Here is a 20332-nt window from a genome sequence, read left to right as displayed (position 1 = left end):
CGAAAACAATCATGAAACATTACAGAAAAAAAAAGAAGGTAAATGTAAGTCAACTACCGTCTCTACATCGATTCCTCAACCGTCCAATAAGAAAAATGATCTTATCACGGAACAAGAAAAAATTATGACGTCAACCGTTTCCCTGGGAGAAGGCAGCTCTTCAGACAACGGCAGATGGGAAGAAGTTCGTCATAGAAGCAGAAGACAGAGACAAGCTATTGTAGGTACAAGTACAGATACCACGATAAAAGGTACTCCTAAATTCGTGGATCTCCACGTATACAGAATAGAACCAACTGCAACAGCTGCTTCCATTGTACAGCATCTAAAGCCTCATTTTCCAAAGGTCATTTGTGAGGGGATAAATTCACGTCATCCTGAACTATATGCATCCTTCAAAGTAACGATACACCAAGAACACTTCAAGAAGGCAATGGATCCTGCAGTATGGCCTAAGAACGCTTGTGTAAATAGTTTTTTTATACCTACGGGGGCAACCCCAAAATCAGGGTTAAGTTTTAATCCAAATTTAATGCTGTTAAATATTCAAAGCATAAATAGTGATAAAATTTGTGATGTTATTTTAGAACTTAATTCTCATAAGAGCATAAATATTATCTGTTTAACGGAATTATGGGAATCAAATGATTCTATTGAGAACGTCAACATTGAAGGTTTTATCATAGCAAGTTGTTATTTGCGAGGTAACTCAATAAGAGGAGGAGGCGTAGGAATTTGGGTTCGAAAAGGTCTTAATTTTAATAACAAACTCAACTCTAGGATAAAGCAATATTGTGTTGATAAACATTCTGAATGTTGTATTATTTCTTTCAAAGACAAGAAAAATAACTCATATGTTATATTAAATTGTTACAGATCACCATCTGGTGATTTAAGTATTTTTTTGAATAACCTCGAAGGTATTTTAAATTATTTATATAAACCAAATATACGTTTTGTAATATGTGGTGATTTTAATGTAGATACCAGAAATATGACTAACGACCATGTTAATCTATTCAATGTTTTACTGAATTTTAATATTAATTTCAATCTTGTTAATTGGCCAAATAGGGTCACGGATACCAGCGTTACAACATTAGACAATGTACAGTAGAACGTCGATAATACGGACGTCAAAAATCCGTACCGTCAATAATCCGGATTTGTATCTAGCAAAAATATCTGATTCTTTTAAAATGAATTAAGAACTTAGCTGCGAGAAAACGAACCTCTATCGCAGTTCAAAAGGCTTCTACACATTTCTTTAAAAGTTCAAATAGTGTCTGATGTTTTTACTGTGCACATGTTGCTATAAATAAATTACAATACAGTGTTTGAACATAAAAAAAATGTTTTGATTAATTTCACATCTACACACTTTACTGTATATGAGAAAATATAAACTTTTAAAATGTTTGTTGTACTTAAATGTTTATACTGGTCTTTTTTAAGGTAATTTCGATAATCCGGATAATTTGATAATCCGGATGGAGTCCGGTCCCAATTAATCCGGATTATTGACGCTCTACTGTATTTGTAAATTTCTCGAACTCCGGTTTGTCATGTGTACTTGACAACACTGTATCAGATCACAGAATAGTTTTGGTGGAACTTGACTTTGAAACGGAATTGTCATACTTTATACAAAAAAGACAATTTGGTGAGGACTCGATAAATCACTTCATCGTTAACCTCATTAACGAAAACTGGAATAGTGTTTATGGAATCTTAGACACTAATCTAGCATTTCAAGCTTTTATAAATATCTTTTTGTATCATTTTAATAATAGCTTTCCATCAACAAGGAAAAAATCAAAACAACTAAAAATAAATGGATTAATAGTGAAGTGCGAAAATCGAGTTTTGAATTAAGAGATTTACACGCATTATCAAGAGCAGTACCAATTCTTAGAGATTTTTATCAACAACAAAGGAAAAAACATAGAAAACTTTTGACCAAAACAAGAAAAGATTATTACCAGAAAATCATTACTTAGTCTGATAATCCTAATAAAATCGCGTGGAAAATTGTCAATGATTTTTCAAAAAGTGCTAATAACAATGCTAATACTTGTTTAATGTATGATGACAATAATATAATTACAGATCCCCAAGAGGTAGGATGCACTTTTAACACATTTTTTAAAAATGCACCCATTGATACCGTATCGAAAATTCCATGTAATACAGTAGACAAAGACATTCAGTCAATTATTACAGATCATGAAAATTTCTTTCAGTTGTACCCATTTACTGAGCAGGAACTGATCGAACTCCTGCAGTGTAAACTTAAAAACAAATCCTCTAGTGGTTTTGACGAGATACCTGCATTTTTGGTGAAAAAGGTTTTACCTTTTATAATCAATCCTTTAACTTATCTCACCAATTTCAATTTGTCTTTTTGCAATGGGGATTTTCCTAATTACTTAAAGACAGGCAAAGTAGTTCCCATTTTTAAAAAAGGAGATCCAAGACTGGTCAGCAATTATAGGCCTATAACAATTCCCAGTATATTTTCAAAGGTATTTGAGTATGGATATTTAAAGAGATGGATATCTAAAAAACAATAATATCATAACTATAAATCACCATGATTTTCAAGAAAATAAATCTACTAATACGGCAGTCCATGCATTTTATAGAATATCTACTAAGTTGTCATAAAATGGAAATATTTAAATTACTCATAAACTACTTGAAAGAAACAAATATAGTCATTTGAGTCAGATAGGTGGGAATATAACAAAACTAATAAATTGAGGTAAAAATAAAATAAAAATCTGTGGCTAACGGACCAGCATCCAAGCCATTTTTTCACACACACACACACACACATGCATTTTATGCTCATTTAACCAGTTTGATTGATGCAGGCGAATGTCCTATTGGAATATTTTGTGATCTCAGTAGGGCATTTGACAGTGTCAACCATGACATATTATTTAAAAAACTAAAACAGATAGGCATTACAGGAAATTCTTTACAGTGGATTATGTCATTTCTAAACAATAGACAACAATATGTGAGCCTGCAGATGATGATCGAGGATTGTGTGACCAGTTGTGGATCTAGTCTTGTTACTACAAACATGGGTATTCCCCAAGGATCTATAATAGGACCAATTCTCTTTGTAGTCTACATTAACGACATCGTACAAGTGGACAGAGCGATAAATTTCACTATATATGCGGATGATACGTCAATTATTCTATCAAACAAATCCAACGTAATCCTACAACATCAATGTAATGATTTTCTTTCATCTTTATATTCTTGGTTTTGTGATAACTCGTTGCATCTTAATGCAGAAAAAACGCAAGTTATACATTTTCACAATAAACAAAAATACCTTCAAAATCTTCAGTTTATTTTTAACAACATGCAAATAGCTATGGTGTCGTCAGTCAAGTTTTTGGGAATAACGATTGACGAAAGTTTTGGTTGGAAGTTGCATTGTGGAGCGGTTGTTTCGAAGTTGAGTTCCATTAACTATCTAATTAGAAATTTAAAATAAGTTCTGACGGAAAATCAGCTAATTATGATATATTATGCACTCGTGGAGTTCAGGCTAAGATACGGGATATGTTTTTGGGGTATGTCTGGTTATGCAAATGGTATTTTCGTCATACAAAAGAAAATATTGCGTTGTGTCGCTGGTGTCTCCCGACTAACTAGTTGTAGAGAATATTTTAAAAAATATAAAATTTTAACATTGGCCTGTCTATACATTTTTGAATTATGTGTTTTTATTTTTAATAACTTACATCAGTTTAAAACGAGTGGTGATATGCATAATTTAAATACCAGATATTGTAATAAACTTATATACCATTTTCAAAAGGTTACATTAAATTTAAATCGCCTAGGGGCCTAGGGTATACGGGCTATAGGTGTTTAATCATTTGCCCACAGATGTAAAGTCCACCAGTTCAATAAATGTGTTTAAGAGAAATCTTGGCAATTTTTGTGTGAAAAAGTGTTTTATACAGTCGAAGAATTTTTTAGATTTTAGATCAGCGGTTCTCAATCTTTTTGTGTCATGTACCACCAAATACTTTTTATTATTTTTGGTACCACCTAACTGAAATACATATATAACTAGGTGATCTAATTAACTATAATAGTGGTGCTGATTTTGGCTGTTTTTGCGTTTTGTGTACCACCTCAAAAAATGAAATGTACCACCAGTGGTACATGTACCACAGATTGAGAACCGCTGTCTTAGATATTAGCTGTATTTCATTTAGTTTATAAATTCATTTCATTTTATGTCTTGTTTAGTCTAGTTTAGTGTTTAGTTTTTAGCAATGTATATTTATGACTAATTCTATACAAACTATGTTTGTCAATAAAGAATTTGAATTTGAATATCAACTCTATTCTTCTAAATGGCGTTAATGTTGACTATGCTGGGGCCACAGTTACGTTAACGTCTAACGTCCATTATCGTATTAATTAACACACCAAACATGATGGAATAAATTGCGCGTTAAAGTGACTGGCCTAGTGTTGGAAAATTCTCGAGAATGAAAAATCGGAGAATATTCTCGAGAATATTCTCGATATGGAGAATTTTCTGAGAATGAACCCCATGACGCACTTGAGAATATTGTTGAAGATGAAATTTAAAAATCATGATCTTATATACAAAAGTATGAGACGAAACAAGTCTTTTTTGTATACAGTGCTAGTCAAAAGTCCGTACCCCCCCCTCGTATCTTTTGAACGGTTATACCTATAATAGTGAAATTTGGAGATAGGAAATAAACGGACGTAAGCTTCTTAACTAGTCATGACAGGTGACGTAATAGTGACAGATGACTTTACAGCGCCACTGTGACAGATAATTTTAAATGGGACCTTATGGCAAGTGACACCTCGTTTGAAAGGTATTGAAAATACCTATTCAGTCATACTAATATTGTTTAAGTTTAAGCTAATTTTGACGAATTAATGAAATAAATATAAAATTGTAGTTTCATTTAATTAATTCAAAATTCCGCCTATGATTACTTGTCAAAAAGGTTGACGTTGACGTAAAAACTACTAGAGAATCGAAAAACGTCAACTTTTTTGACAAAAAAACCATAGGCGTACATTTGAATTTTTATTAATTAAATGCGAAGCTACAATATTACATTTATTTAATTTATTCACCAAAATCAAAATCAACTAAAACACAAAAAAATTAGTATGGCTGAGTAGGTATTTTGAATACCTTTCAAACGAGGTATCACTTGCCATAAAGTCCCATTTAAAATTATCGGTCACAGTGGCTCTGTAACGTCATCTGTCACTATTACGTCACCAAATTTCACTATTATAGGTAAAACCGTTCAAAAGATAAGAGGGGGGGTACGGACTTTTGACTAGCACTGTACAAAAAATACAAAAACAACAGAAAACACAAAATTCCTTTGATAAAAAATGAAATTTTCTTCTTAGTAAATAATCGATGTGGTATGATAAAAGATGAGACCTCAGAATCAGAATCTATTTTTATCATTAGCTCATCCTAGTCATCTACAATCTGCATTTCAATGTACTGATGAGTTGTGGGATTTTGTTTTTCACGAGTGGCCAGCTCAGTCATGGATTGGTCTACGTCTAACAATTTTAAATTGGGAGCAATAAAAGTTACCTTACGAGCCCGTTCAGAAGTGAGCCGGTTTCTTTTAGAGGAGTGGATAAAAAAACCATAGGTACTGAAACTTCTTTCAGTCGCTGCACTGGATGAAGGCATGCTTAATATATCAAGTACTATTTTAGTTAATTTTGTTCCGAAACATGTACCTCTTCACCATATGATTACACAGCATCTTTCTGAGCAACATAGATTAGTAGCACCAGTCAAAATCAATTAATAACATGTTGTAGTGAAGAAATAATTGAACAAATAATGAACTAGGTTCAAAATGCAAACTGTTATCTGTCATATTTGACGAAACGACCGACGTATCCCACGTGGGACAGCTTTCTCTAAATTTGAAATACATACACAATAACATTCGTGAAAACTTTGTCAAATTCATTGACGCTTATGAGAACCTAAAAATAATTAGTGAAAATCAAGAAAGAGGCCTGACAGGAGCAGCATGGGGAAAAATAATATTAAACTTTTTGAATGCACTTGGATCCGAAGAAAATGTGTAGGAATCGGTAGGTACTACGGCAGGAATGGCGAGTTTTAAAGCACTGCTCACACACGGTAAAAGTGTGTGAGAGTGCCTTAAAACTCACAATTGTAACCCTAATTTTTAAAAATTACCCCCCGTACCTCCGATACATCTCCCCAAAAAAGTTCATGGCCCCTCCCGAAAATCGGTCCTGGATCCGCCCTTGGAATTATTCCATAATTTTGAATCTCTCTGTATATAATACTTACATATTTTGCTTCCATTTCTTGCGCAATTCTTCTGACATCGTCATCATTTTCGCCAAACGGATCCAAACCATTTTCAACACAATTGGAGGAATCTTTCACGGGTTTTGATTTTTTCTAAAACAAAAAACAAAGTACATTAAATATTTTCCGCGATAAAACGGTTCGAATGATACATTTTCCGATCATGCTACAGCGAAGCTTATCAATATCCTCCCCTACATGGGGCAGTTAACGACAGAGGGGGTGTCTCGTTTCATCCCTCGGTAATTTATATAAACTCAAATCCTACGAGAGACTTGTACTCGCCGAAGGACATTAGATTAAAGCTCACGGAATAGAGCAACTTGCGAGAATGAACCTTGCCAAATAAATATAGAATTGGGAACAAAAAAACTAAAATTACTAACGAAGTATTTGAACTTCATTCACAACATGATTATGTTTTCCGCCTAATCGTCTGTCGTTTGATTTAATTAAACAATAAAATAATTACACTTTTATAAAAAAGAACTTTTTATAATAAAACTTTTTTTTTTAGCTAATGCCTCAACAACTAGTGGCCATTGGCATGGTAGGTACGGTAAATTTTTACAGTTAGGTACCTAGTGTCATGTGTAGTGTGTGTTGAGTAAGTGTCTTGTTACTTTGCAAAGTCGACGTCATTGTCTTTGCAAAGAGACGCTAATAATTGTATCCGAACGTCTGCGGTCCCTCCGGAATAAAACGTTTTTATTATTTATAGGACCCAATATAAAATTTTAAACTATTTTGTTGTTACAATTTCTGTCATAAAAGAATTTTGTAATCGACTAATTAGTCCTGTCGCCAGGGGGGGTACAACGGCCTCGTTAATTCAGATGGACTTACTCAAGTTTTTTTTATGTATTTTGACCCGTAGAACACGAATTTTTTGGGTAACAGTTGATCCGGATGTCGATAAGATTGTTATAGACCAAGAACTTGAGGAATCAAATAACAGCGATTTTTGGCAAAACAAAACAATATTTTGTATTTTTTGGGCCATTTTAAGTAAAAAATATTTCTACAAGTTTTTTCGTAGGATGCACAGTTTTCGAGATAAACGCGGTTGAACTTTAAAAAAATCGAAAAATTGCAATTTTTGAACCCGAATAACTTTTGATTAAAAAATAAAATAGCAAGTCTGCTTACCGCATTTGAAAGTTTAAGTCAAATTATATCGGTTTTGATTATTTGCATTGGTAAAAATTTATTTTTTTATTGTTTAACAAAGCTATAAACACGTAGGGTTTCCCGTGCTTTTACATGCGTTTTAACGCATGTAACGTAGAAATAGTCTTGATTGCACTAGTACCTATTCTACCTACTCGTTCGATTTTAAATGAGAAATCATAGAAACATCACTCACGCACTAGTTGTTTGTAGCTTTGTTTAGCAATAACACAATAAATTTTTAGCAATGCAAATAATCAAAACCGACATAATTTGACTTGAACTTTCAAAGGCGCTAAGCAGAATTGCTATTTTATTTTTTAATCAAAAGTTATTCGGGTTTAAAAATTGCAGTTTTTCGATTTTTTGAAAGTTCAACCGCGTTTATCTCGAAAACTGTGCATCCTACTAAAAAACTTGTAGAAATATTTTTTGCTTAAAATGACCCAAAAAATACAAAATATTGTTTTGTTTTGCCAAAAATCGCTGTTATTTGATTCCTCAAGTTCTTGGTCTATAACAATCTTATCGACATCCGGATCAACTGTTACCCAAAAAATTCGTGTTCTACGGGTCAAAATACATAAAAAAAATTTGGGTAAGTCCATCTGAATTAACGAGGCCGTTGTACCCCCCCTGGCGACAGGACTAAATTTAGAGGCATATTATCTCTAGCGGATTTAAACTCATACAGGGTGAGTCATGAGGAACTGTACATACTCCTACCTCGTATAGAGGCTCCTACGGGGAATAACAAATGACCATTAAAAAGTGTCTGCTACCATTGTTTAATAATATACAGGGTGAGTTTCGCATTTTAACAGAAATTTGTATTCGTCATAATTTTTGAACGGTCCGATCGATGTGTCTCTTATTTTGGTCAATCGTTACACTATTACCAGCTAATCAACTGATTTATTCAAACTAGAAAAAAATCAGGTCCGGCTTTAAAAAATTAGTTCGTTTGGGTCTTAGATAAAATTTCACCCTGTATAAGCTTCTTGAAAACTCTAATATGAATTCTACAAATTAGACAAATAGGCAATTAAAATGGCATATTTATTTTTTTCCCCACACGATTACTTAATTTTTTATAAAAAAATCAAATTTGACTATGAATTAAAAGTTTGGTAAAGTAAACCATAGATTTAAAAAAATTTACTTTTATTACGAAAATTAATTTTTTTAAACAAATATTTAATTTATGTTTACCACCCAATCAACTGATCTATTGAAACTAGAAAAAAATCAGGTCCGGCTTTAAAAAATTAGTTCGTTTGGGTCTTAGAAAAAATTTCACCCTGTATACGCTTTTTGAAAACTCTAATATGAATTTTACAAATTAGACAAATAGGCAATTAAAATGGCATATTTATTTTTTCCCCACATGATTACTTAATTTTTTATAAAAAAATCAAATTTGACTATGAATAATTATTAAAAGTTTGGTAAAGTAAACAATAGATTTAAAAAAAAATAACTTTTATTACAACAATTAATTTTTTTTAACAAATATTTAACTTAAGTTACCACCCAATCGACTGATTTATTCAAACTAGAAAAAATCAGGCCCAGATTTAAAAAATTAGTTCGTTTTGGTTTTAGAAAAAATTTCACATTGTATACGCTTTTTGAAAACTCCAATATGAATTTTACAAATTAGACAAATGGGCAATAAAATTAAAATTAGACAAATTAGGCAAATGGGCATATTTATGTTTTTCCCCACACGATTACTGAATTTTTTATTAAAAAATCAAATTTGTCAAAATCGGAATTTTAAACTAAAAATGAAATAAAAATGAAATCACTGTTTAACTCGCTACAACTCTGTTCCATTTTAACATATTTTTTTCTGAAATTTTTACAGCACATATCTCTTACCATGGTGAAGACTATGAAAATTGTTGTAGACTTTCAGTCTTCTTCTCGTAAAAGTGATGAATTTTAAAAAATAAAAGGTGCAAATTCGTGAATTGCAAAGTTAAATCGCAAAAATTAGGTGAAAAAATTTAAAATTCATCTATTTGATCACGTCTATGTTAAACTATAGAGTCCAAGGAGAAGTGTTATGGGGAGTTTTAGATCTAGAAGTGTTACAGAAAAAAAAAAATGGTGAAACTTTTAATTTTAAGAAAAACGTTTATTTTTTTTGTTTTTATGGTAAAATTGAGATTTTGAGAAATTTGATTTTTTAATAAAAAATTAAGTAATCGTGTGGGGAAAAAATAAATGTGCCATTTTAAATGCCTATTTGTCTAATTTGTAAAATTCATATTAGAGTTTTTAAAAAGCGTATACAGGGTGAAATTTTTTCTAAGACCCAAACGAACTAATTTTTTAAAGCCGGACCTGATTTTTTTTAGTTTGAATAAATCCTTTGATTGGGTGGTAACATAAATTAAATATTTGTTTAAAAAAAATTAATTTTTGTAATAAAAGTTATTTTTTTTTAAATATATGGTTCACTTTACCAAACTTTTAATTCATAGTCAAATTTGATTTTTTTATAAAAAATTAAGTAATCGTGTGGGGGAAAAATAAATATGCCATTTTAATTGCCTATTTGTCTAATTTGTAAAACTCATATTAGAGTTTTCATAAAGCATATACACGGTGAAATTTTTTCTAAGACCAAAACGAATTAATTTTTAAAGCCGGACCTGATTTTTTTCTAGTTTGAATAAATCAGTTGATTAGGTGGTAATAGTGTAACGATTGACCAAAATAAGAGACCCATCGATCTGACCGTTCAAAAATTATGACGAATACAAATTTCTGTCAAAATGCGAAACTCGCCCTGTATATTATTAAACAATGGGAGCAGACACTTTTTAATGGTCATTTGTTATTCCCCATAGGGGTCTCTATACGAGGTAGGAGTATGTACAGTTCCTCATGACTCACCCTGTATAAACCAAAGAAAATATTTAAAATATAATATTTATATATGTTACAGTTCAAGTTGATTCTCAGTTAGAGTCGACTCCAACTAGTTGGAGTCAACTCCAACTGAAACGAGCAGTAAAAGTTGATTTTAAAAATTTAAATCAACTTGTACTAGTTGGAGTTGATTCTTCCTGGATCGATTCAGTAAATGTTGATTATACGAGAATCTCAAGTGCATTTTTGATGAGTGTGCGTTTCTTTGTCTTGACCGTTTTAACTACTTATTAGTAGAGTCTGTAAGGTCGTCCCCGTTAGGTTAATTATTCTAATTCGATTTTTTGCACAAACTTACTCAAAGAAATACATCCTTATAACAAATACACAGGGTGTCACGCGGTACCGCGGTCGAAAAATTGTTTAACCAATTTTTGTTAAATTCAAAAAAATAATTTTATCTACTTTATCTCATATTATGTAAGTAAAGGTTTTATTGTGTGAAAATTGTAAATATACAGGGTGTAACGAAAATACAGGTCATAAATTTAATCACATATTCTGGGACCAAAAATAGTTTGATTGAACCTAACTTACCTTAGTACAAATGTGCATATAAAAAAAGTTACAGCCCTTTGAAGTTACAAAATGAAAATCGATTTTTTCCAATATATCGAAAACTATTAAAAATTTTTTATTGAAAATGGACATATGGCATTTTTATGACAGTAGCATCTTAAGAAAAAATTATAGTGAAATTTGGACACCCTATAAAAATTTTATGGGGGTTTAGTTCCTTTAAACCCCCCCAAACTTTTGTGTACGTTCCAATTAAATTGTTATTGTAGTACCATTACTTAAACACAATATTTTTAAAACTTTTTTGGCTCTTAGTACTTTTTCGAAAATTCAGTTTTTATCGAGATATTTTGAATATTTGTCAAATCCACCACATATTTGTATATGGTTAATTAAGTACGATTATGGAGACTTGGTAAAAATATGAAAATTTATGTATGATTTACATTTTTAGGTATATTTTGAACCGTATTAAAAAAGAAGCCATATCTCGATAAAAGTTCCCTTCTCGAAAAAATACAAAGAGGCAAAAAAGTTTTAAAAACATTTTGTTTAGCTAATGGTATCGCAGTAATAGTTTAATTGGAGCGTACACAAACATTTGGGGGGTTTAAAGGAACAAAACCCCCATAAAATTTTTATGTAAACATATTAAAAAAGAAGCCGCAAGTCGATAAAAACTGCCTTATCGAAAAAATACTAAGAGCCAAAAAAGTTTTAAAAATATTGAATTTAACTAATGGTGCCACAATAATAATTTAATTGGAACGTACAGAAAAGTTTGGGGGGGGTTTAAGGGAACAAAACCCCCATAAAATTTTTATGGGGAGCACAAATTTCACTATAATTTTTCTTTAAGATGCTCCTGCCGTAAGAATGCCACATATCCATTTTCAATAAAAAATCTCTAACAGTTTTCGATATATTCGAAAAAATCGATTTTCATTTTGTAACTTCAAAGGGCTATAACTTTTTTTATGTGCATAATTGTACTAAGGTAAGTTAGGTTCATTCGAACTATTTTTGGTCCCAGAATATGTGATTTAATTTATGACCTGTATTTTTGTTACACCCTGTAGATAGCAGTACATGAAGGGCTTAAAGTGTGTCTGAAGTAACAATGTATTTTAAATGGCTTTTAATTTTTCGCACTGTTTTTTAGCACACTTTCATATAATTAAACATCCTTAACTTTCGCCTTCGGGAGGAAATCAGACTCGCCCTTGCAACGGCAACTGAAATGCTCACAAAACAGCGACCACGGAAGCAAAGATGGATGACAGAGGAAATATTGGATTTAATGGATAAAAGAAGAAAATTCAAACAGCACAAAGCAATGTACAAAGCATTAAATAGAACCATTAAACAAAAAATAAAAATTGCAAAAGAAAAATGGATAACAGAACAATGTGAAGAAATCGAAAACTTATATAAAAAACATGATGACTTCCATCTGTATAAGAAACTCAGGAATTCACAAGCACGACATATTCACAAGGACTAAATAATCTAATCAACGCAGAAGGCAAACTGATTTCAAGACCAGAAGAACAAATAAACATGTGGGAAGACTAACGACGAAGCTCTTCCAATACTGAAGTTCGAACTGGAATATGCTCTACGTCAACTAAAAAACAACAAATCTGTAGGAAAAGATGAAAAACCAGCTGAGCTGTTGAAGTTAATCAACGAGAAAACTTAGACCTTCTTCTTGGACTATTTAATAATGTTTACAATACAGGGACTATCCCTAAAATATGGCTTGAATCAGTCTTCATACCACTACCTAAAAAGAAGAATGCCAAATTATGCCAGGACTTCCGCCTTATAAGTCTATTAAATACCATTCTAAAGCTTTTCTTGCGTATCATACAGAATAGAATATACAGTAGAGTCTCGGTTATCCGCCCTTCATTTATCCGCCGTTCCGTTTTATCCACCGCTCCATTTAAGTAATAATTTTTTTTTCAAATTATTATAACTTTAAAAATATTAAAGAACAAGTAAAATTTTTTTAAGATGATATAAAATAAGCCGAGCATTCCGAGCAACAAGAAGAAAGAGCTGTCGATATTATGATGCTACAAGATGGCGAGTATTGGCAGCAACAAAACGAGATAAATCAGCAAGGCAGATGAAAATCGCTAGTTTTTTTCGTTCATCCTAAATCATTCTATCTACAATGTCCAATGTCAGTCAAAATTAAACTGATTCTCTTCTTCTTCTTCTTGTGCCACTCCTATCGGAGACTGGAAATCATCAAGGGCTCAACTTGTGTTTCATTTAACGCTCCCTATTATCCGCCATTTTTGCTTATTCGCCCTTCCGTCGGCCTGTTTATGGCGGATAACCGAGATTCTACTGTATTATAAAAAATGTGATGAGGTCACCGGTCAAGAACAATTTGGCTTCAGGAAAGGTATGGGGACACGAGAAGCAATATTCTGTCTTCAAACTCTGGCACAAAGATAAGCAAGCATACCTTTTTATCTGTTTCATAGATTTTGAAAAAGCGTTCGATAGGGTGACGCACAAGACCTTGATAGAAAGATTGAACAACATCGGAGTCGACAAAAGAGATTCTAAAATTATAGATGCTATTTATTGGAATCAGGCAGCAATCGTAAAGACCAATGGTAATACGTCAAGGCCAATTGAAATACAACGAGGTGTTAGACAGGGTTGTGTGCTATCACCCATACTTTTAACGTCTACTCTTAGGTAATATTTGAGAACTCTTTATCGCACTGTTCAGAAAGAATCAGGATCAACGGTCAGAGAGTAAATAACATCCGCTATGCAGATGACACAGTATTAATGACTGATTCGGACCATAGTCTGCAGATACTGTTGGATAGGGATACTGAGAGTTGTGAAAAAATGGGGATGAAGATCAATACTGCGAAAACCAAAGTTATAAAAATATCAAGGAACAAAAATTTACCTCTTCCAATAAATATGTGAAACACCAACAGCTTGAATACGTAAGCCAGTACAAATATCTTGATTGCTGGTTCAACAATCAACTTGATTATAAACAAGAAGTCAAGAGCGAAAATATAGGTAGCCCGACAGGGGTTTATCAAAATGAAAAGCTTATTTTGTAACAGTAGCATTAATATCAACCTTAGATGTCGTTTTCTGCATTACTATGTGTGGTCAATACTTTTGTATGGAACGGAGGCCTGGACACGACACAATACTGATGAACAAGTTGGACGCCTTTGAACTCTGGCTTTATAGAAGTGATTTGAAAATACCTTGGACAACCCACACCACCAACGAATATGTTCTGAGGAGAATAGGTACAGGTAGGGAACTGCTAAAAATCATTAAAGTCAGAAAAGTTAGCTACCTGGGACACATAATGAGAAACGAAAAGTACCGCCTCACGCAACTGATCATCCAGGGTAAAATTGAAGGAAAACGGGGTCCCGGTAGGCGCCAGATTTCATGGCTTAGAAATATAAGAGACTGGACCGGCCTTGATTCAACATCTTTGTTTAGAGCCGCATTGTGCTGCAGTGTAGTCGCTAACCTCCACTAAAGGAGAAAGCACCACAAGAAGAAGAACTTTCGCCTTGTCATGGTGATGACATGTGAGCAATAAATTACAAAAAAAGTGTTTTTGTGGTTTGACAGAAGTTTGAATTTTTAAATGTCAAAATGGTGCAATGGTGCATCTCACTCGCACTCACATTGGTAGCTGCGTCAATATGCTCCTAGCGCTCATTGTTAATAATTAAAAATAACCCCTTAGTTTAGTAATAAAATAATAACAAAAATTTCTTCAGTATCTTGTAGGGGGGTCTTTAAAATTTTATTTGGTGACTTTCGGTCTTTCTCGTGACTTTCGGTGACTTTCTCGTCACTTTCGGTGACTAATATAATTTTAACAGTTATTAAGCCTTGAAAATGGTCATTTTCGTATTTTGAAATAAATATAACAATAAACAAGTATGAACAATAAATTTTACAGAAAAATCACAAAAGACCTCTTTTGACCTTGCTCCGAATGACCCAAATGATGTAAAGAAAATTGTCCTAAATGAATTTTTATTGTGAGTTTGTTTAAAAAAGTTGTTTAAACAATTTTTCGACCACAGTACCATCTGACACCCTGTGGATTCGTTATAAGGACCTCTTTTTGAGTAAGTTTGTGCAAAAAAATCGAACTGGAATAATTTACCTATCGGAGGCGACGATACAGTCTAGAATCTAGAATATAAATATCACAATTTGAACATAATTATTTCCAGTAACATTTAATTTCTAGAATGATGACGTCATCTACGCTTTTTTAAATGAGAATAGGGGTCATGTGATAGCTCATTTGAAAGGTAATTCAATTTTCTATTCAGTAATATAAACATTAACATTATTATTTATACAGGGTGTCCAAAAAATATTTTTTTTGAATTAAATTTTTTGACAAAAAGAAGAATGTGTGTAATTTATTTAACTCATAATACATTTTACTCCTATCAGAAAACAGGAAATAATGTGTATTTGACAAATAAAAATATTGTTTTTTGCTTAAATTCAGTATTAAAGCAGCCACCCACCTTCCTCTTGACAGTTTGAACATTTAATTTAAGCTAAAAGCAATGATTATTTTTCAAATAAACATTTTATTCTGTTTTATGAGAGCAGTAAAATGTATTTTGAATTAGATAAATTACTTGCATTCTTCTTTTTATGTCAGTAAATTTAATCAAAAAAAAAAAAAATTTGGGCACCCTGTATAAAAAATTATGTTATTAGTTATATTATTGAATAGAGAATTGAATTACCTTTCAAATGAGCTATCACAAGACCCCTATTCCCTTTAAAAAAAATCATCGATGACGTCATCACGCCCAGATGGGTGACGTCACTACTATGGTATATATGCCAAAAAGTCGTAATTTAAAAATAAAAATTGACCTGTTTCGGAATTTCTTTCTAAAATCGTCCATTCTCGAGAAAATGAATTTATTCCAACCTTTACGTGCTCACTGTATATTACGAAAGTCAGAAACTAAAAAAAATCAAAGATTAAAGCTACCTCTATAAGATCCTGAAGAAATTTTTGTCATTATTTCATTAATAAGATATTATTTCTAATTATCAACAATGAGCGTAAGCGCGTATTGAGGCGGCCGTCAATGTGAGTGCGAGTGAGATTCACCATTGGACGGCCCAAATGGTGCATCTCGTTAGCACTCACCATTGACGGCCGCCTAATACGTACTTAGCGCTCATTGTTAATAATTAAAAATAAAGCTTAGTAATAAAATAGTGACAAAAATTTCTGCTGGATCTTGTACAGGGGGCTATAAACTTTGATTTGGTCACTTTCTGACTTTCATAATAATGGATTTTAACTGAGTTATTAAGCCTTGAAAATGGCTATTTTTGCATTTTTCAAATTTTAAATCGCGTATAACTCGACAACAATCAATTTTAGAGAAAAATCACAAAATACCTTTTTTTGCTCAGAATAACTCAAATGATCTAAAAAAAATTGTTCGAAGTGAAAAAATTATTTTTGTGAATTTGTCTAAAAAAAATTGTTTAAACAATTTATCGATCAAGGTACTGCCTGGCACCCAGTAGATTTGTTATAAGGACCTCTTTTTGAGTAAGTTTGTGCAAAAAATTCGAATCGGAGCAATTTCACTAACGGGGACGACGATACAGCCTAGACTAATTTGAACATATTCAGTAACATTAATTTAATTTCTAGAATCGGCTGTTTGTGTGAATCAGAATCAACTTTTACTAAATGGCATTGGGAAGAGTATACTTTTCCTAGTTGGAGTCTACTTTTACTAGTAAATGTTGAATATAAATCTTCATTTTATATTTATAATCAACTTTTACTGAAACCAGCCGTTAGAGTCGACTCCAACTAGTTGGAGTCAACTCCAACTGGATAATCAACTTGAACTGTAACATATATAATAATTAACTTATAAAATATGAACTTTAAGTATATTAACTTTTAATTATTTTTTTAAAAATTAAAAAAAGATACGCAACAACCGGGTTTCGAACTCGGGACCTCTCGATCTGCAGTCTAATGCTCTACCACTGAGCCACCATCAATTTGTAATTATCGATTTGTTGACGTACTTTAAAATGGAATCTAAATGTCAACGCATTAGTCACATTTTTAAAATAGTTTGAAATTAAAATCGATTTATCCATAATGAAAAACTGGAACGAACATCCATGTAAACCGAATGGAACCAGAAAGATTAGCGAACATCTGTAAAAACAACAAGCCGTATAGCAGAAGACCCATTGGAAGGCCGCCGAAAAGGTGGAAAGACAATGTACAGTCAACAACAACTAAAACAGAATAACAGGCAGACAAACAAGAGTAGTCCTAGTCGCACGAAGAAGAAGATTTATCCATATAATAGCAGTTAAATATTGCATTGTTAGCAAGTCCTGAGCTATTCTGAAAATTTCAGGTGCCTAGGTAGCCTAGAACTTAATTTTGAAAAAATGTGAAAACATTGTATTATCCACATACTTACGTCTATCCGTCCGTCCGTAAATACAACTTCTCCGTCATTATACCAGGTAGAATAACAAATGAGGTGCCGAATGAAAGCTTATAACCCAAGGATGGTACTACTAAAGGTGAGACATTTGAACTAGGACTTCCAGTTTTATAAATGCAACCGGAAGTACGGTTTTAAAATCACCGGAATAGTACAAGCGATATATTATTCGACGCGCCTCAACAAGACGAGAACAAATATATTTCCGATTTCATGACCGTCTGTGCGAGAATATAACTCCTTTGTTATTAATACATATACCTAGTATGACAAATGTGGTGTCTAATGATAGCCTATAACCCAAGAATAGAATTAAAGATGAGAAATTTGACCTCGGACTTCCGGTTTTAGAATTGCAACCGGAAGTACCGTTTTAAAGTCACCGAAATAGTATAAACGTGCCTTAAAAATTAAAACTACATTTGTTCTCATCTTGCTATCATTTCCGCTATCATTTCCAGTTAAATGTTCTAACCGGAAGTGCCATATTATAGTCGGAGAAATAGTACATGTGATATATCAATCGGAGCGTATTGAAAAGTCGACCTTGAAACTTTAGTTCCGGTTTTGAACGAATTTCCGTTTAAAAAGTTATGACCGAAAGGTTAATAAAAATGACTAAAAATTAGTGAAATCGTATATCAATGGACGCAAAATTACACGAAGAGTTCAAACATCGACTTCCGGTTCTACTTTCAGCCACTTTGGGTGAATAGCTAGGACTTACGAAGTCCAATTACTTTTTAAGAAGATTTTATTTAGAATAACATATTGTATTTCAGTTAGGTTTCCGTTAACCTTCCGATGACCAACCTTTTATTGTTACACGGATGACCAAGGGGGGAAAAATGACCCCAGGTCAAAAATGACAATTAACAAAAAATGAAGTTTTTTTATGGCATGGACTTTATGTCATTCAGCCAGTTACAACATGAGTATTAGTGTCATGTGTAGTGTGTATGTTGAGTAAGTGTCTTGTTACTTTGCAAAGTCGACGTCATGAGCGTAAAACTACTTGGAATTCCACATAATAGACGGTCTTTTACTAAACATCAACTTCAGAATATATTTTTTATTCGTAAAATATAGGGAATTTTTTTATTTCAAAATATGAGGATATCTAGAATGATATTAAAGTCAAATAAAAAAATAATGAGTTAAAAATTGAAAATCCTTTCGAATTTATTAAAGAAAAACATACGCTGGGGTCAAAAATTCCCCCGCTTGGTCATCCGAAGGTTAATATAAGAATGAAATAGTTAATATAAGAATAAAATGTATGTAAAGATGGGACGAAGTAGGAAAAACGAAAACAAAATTGTAAGATTAGCAGTAAAAGCATGTAAAAGTTTATTATTGTAAACTTTGCGATAAATCTGTTGTTTTATTTATTATTAGAGCAAATGCGATTAAAACAATAACAAAGTTGTTTTACAAACTTCCGGTATTTTTCGCAACATACTTAAGAGGACTGGTACGTTTTTTCGGCTGCAATCCTATTTAAATGGGGATTCATTTTTTTCGAATCCTGAGAAAACTAATAAGTATTTTTAAAAAATTTAAACGCATAATGAAAGATTGCGTTATGGTAGGGGAGCCCAAGCGGGGATTTTTGCAGTTACTCGAGCGCGTCAGATTATCATATGGGAAAAAACGTGGTACCCTGCAGATGTACCTCTGCCATATATTGGCTCTTAACACAGGGGAGTTCGTTTAGGGGGGCCCGAAAAAAAAATCTATCCTTAAAAATACTCGAAATTGTCAGATTAAGATAAGGTAAGTTAAGTACATGCAAAACAGTGTATATTTAAAAAATCTGACGATTTGAGCGGGACCTAAGGAAATTAGTGAGTCACAAAGTTTCACAAGAAAAAAGCGAATATTTCGCGAAATGAACGTCAGATCGAAAAAATAAAAACTACTCGTTCAATATTTTTCAAAAATCTATCGAAAGATACCAAACATGACCCCTCACAGAGACGGGTGGGGGGTAAATTTAAAATTTTAAATACAAATCACGCGATATTTAGCAAAATAAACATCAGATCGAAAAACTGCAAAATACACTTATTTAATATTTTTCAAAAATATATCGAATGGTACTAAACGCGACCCCCACGGAGGTGGGGTGGGGGGTTACTTTAAAATCTTAAATGGGAGCTCCAATTTTTTATTGCAGATTTGGATTTTCTGAATAAAAATAAGCAACTTTTATTCGAAACATTTTTTCGAATTATGGATAGATGGCGCTATAATCGGAAAAAACGATTAATGGAAATGGAAAATTAAATTAAAAAATGGCAAGCGCCCACTAAAATGGAAAATTTTACTTAACTTTTTTTGGTTTTAGGACCTAATAATCACAACCCAATAGGTCCCCAAAGCGCTCGAGTGACTGCAAATTTAGCATACTTTGCTCCCCTACCATTATTAGCGAGGGCCGAAAGTCCCTGAGAACTTCTATAATGTTTATTTTAATAAGTTACAGGGGTGAAAAACTAAGAGAAAATTTAGCGTTATTTTTAATTTCAAATATCTCATTCAAAATAAACTTTTTATTTATTCTAAGGGACTTTCGGCCCTCGTTAATAATTTAGTCTTTCATTCTGCGTTTAGATTTTTCAAAAATATTTATTGGTTTTTTCAGGATTCGAAAAAAATGAACACAATGTCCGTGGTAATTTTCCAAATCTATCTTTGTCATACAACACACTCAGTCGAATAGAATATTGTCAGC

At 32.4% G+C, this 20332-nt stretch overlaps 1 protein-coding gene across 9 annotated transcripts in view; it reads right to left on the bottom strand.

Moving 5' to 3' along the window:
• LOC114340356 (uncharacterized) overlaps positions 1-20332 on the bottom strand; it is an 80502-nt gene that overhangs the window by 42940 nt on the left and 17230 nt on the right. For all 9 annotated transcript variants that reach the window (XM_050652048.1, XM_050652063.1, XM_050652070.1 and 6 more), the window contains exon 2: positions 6389-6502. In XM_050652048.1, the coding sequence (XP_050508005.1) occupies positions 6389-6502 (114 nt within the window). The remainder of the gene's footprint in view (positions 1-6388; positions 6503-20332) is intronic.

Source organism: Diabrotica virgifera, chromosome 1 (genome assembly GCF_917563875.1).
Source record: "Diabrotica virgifera virgifera chromosome 1, PGI_DIABVI_V3a".
Taxonomy (NCBI): Eukaryota; Metazoa; Arthropoda; class Insecta; order Coleoptera; family Chrysomelidae; genus Diabrotica; species Diabrotica virgifera.
Note: the sequence above shows the minus strand (reverse complement) of the source record. Positions and strands in the feature narration are given on the sequence as shown.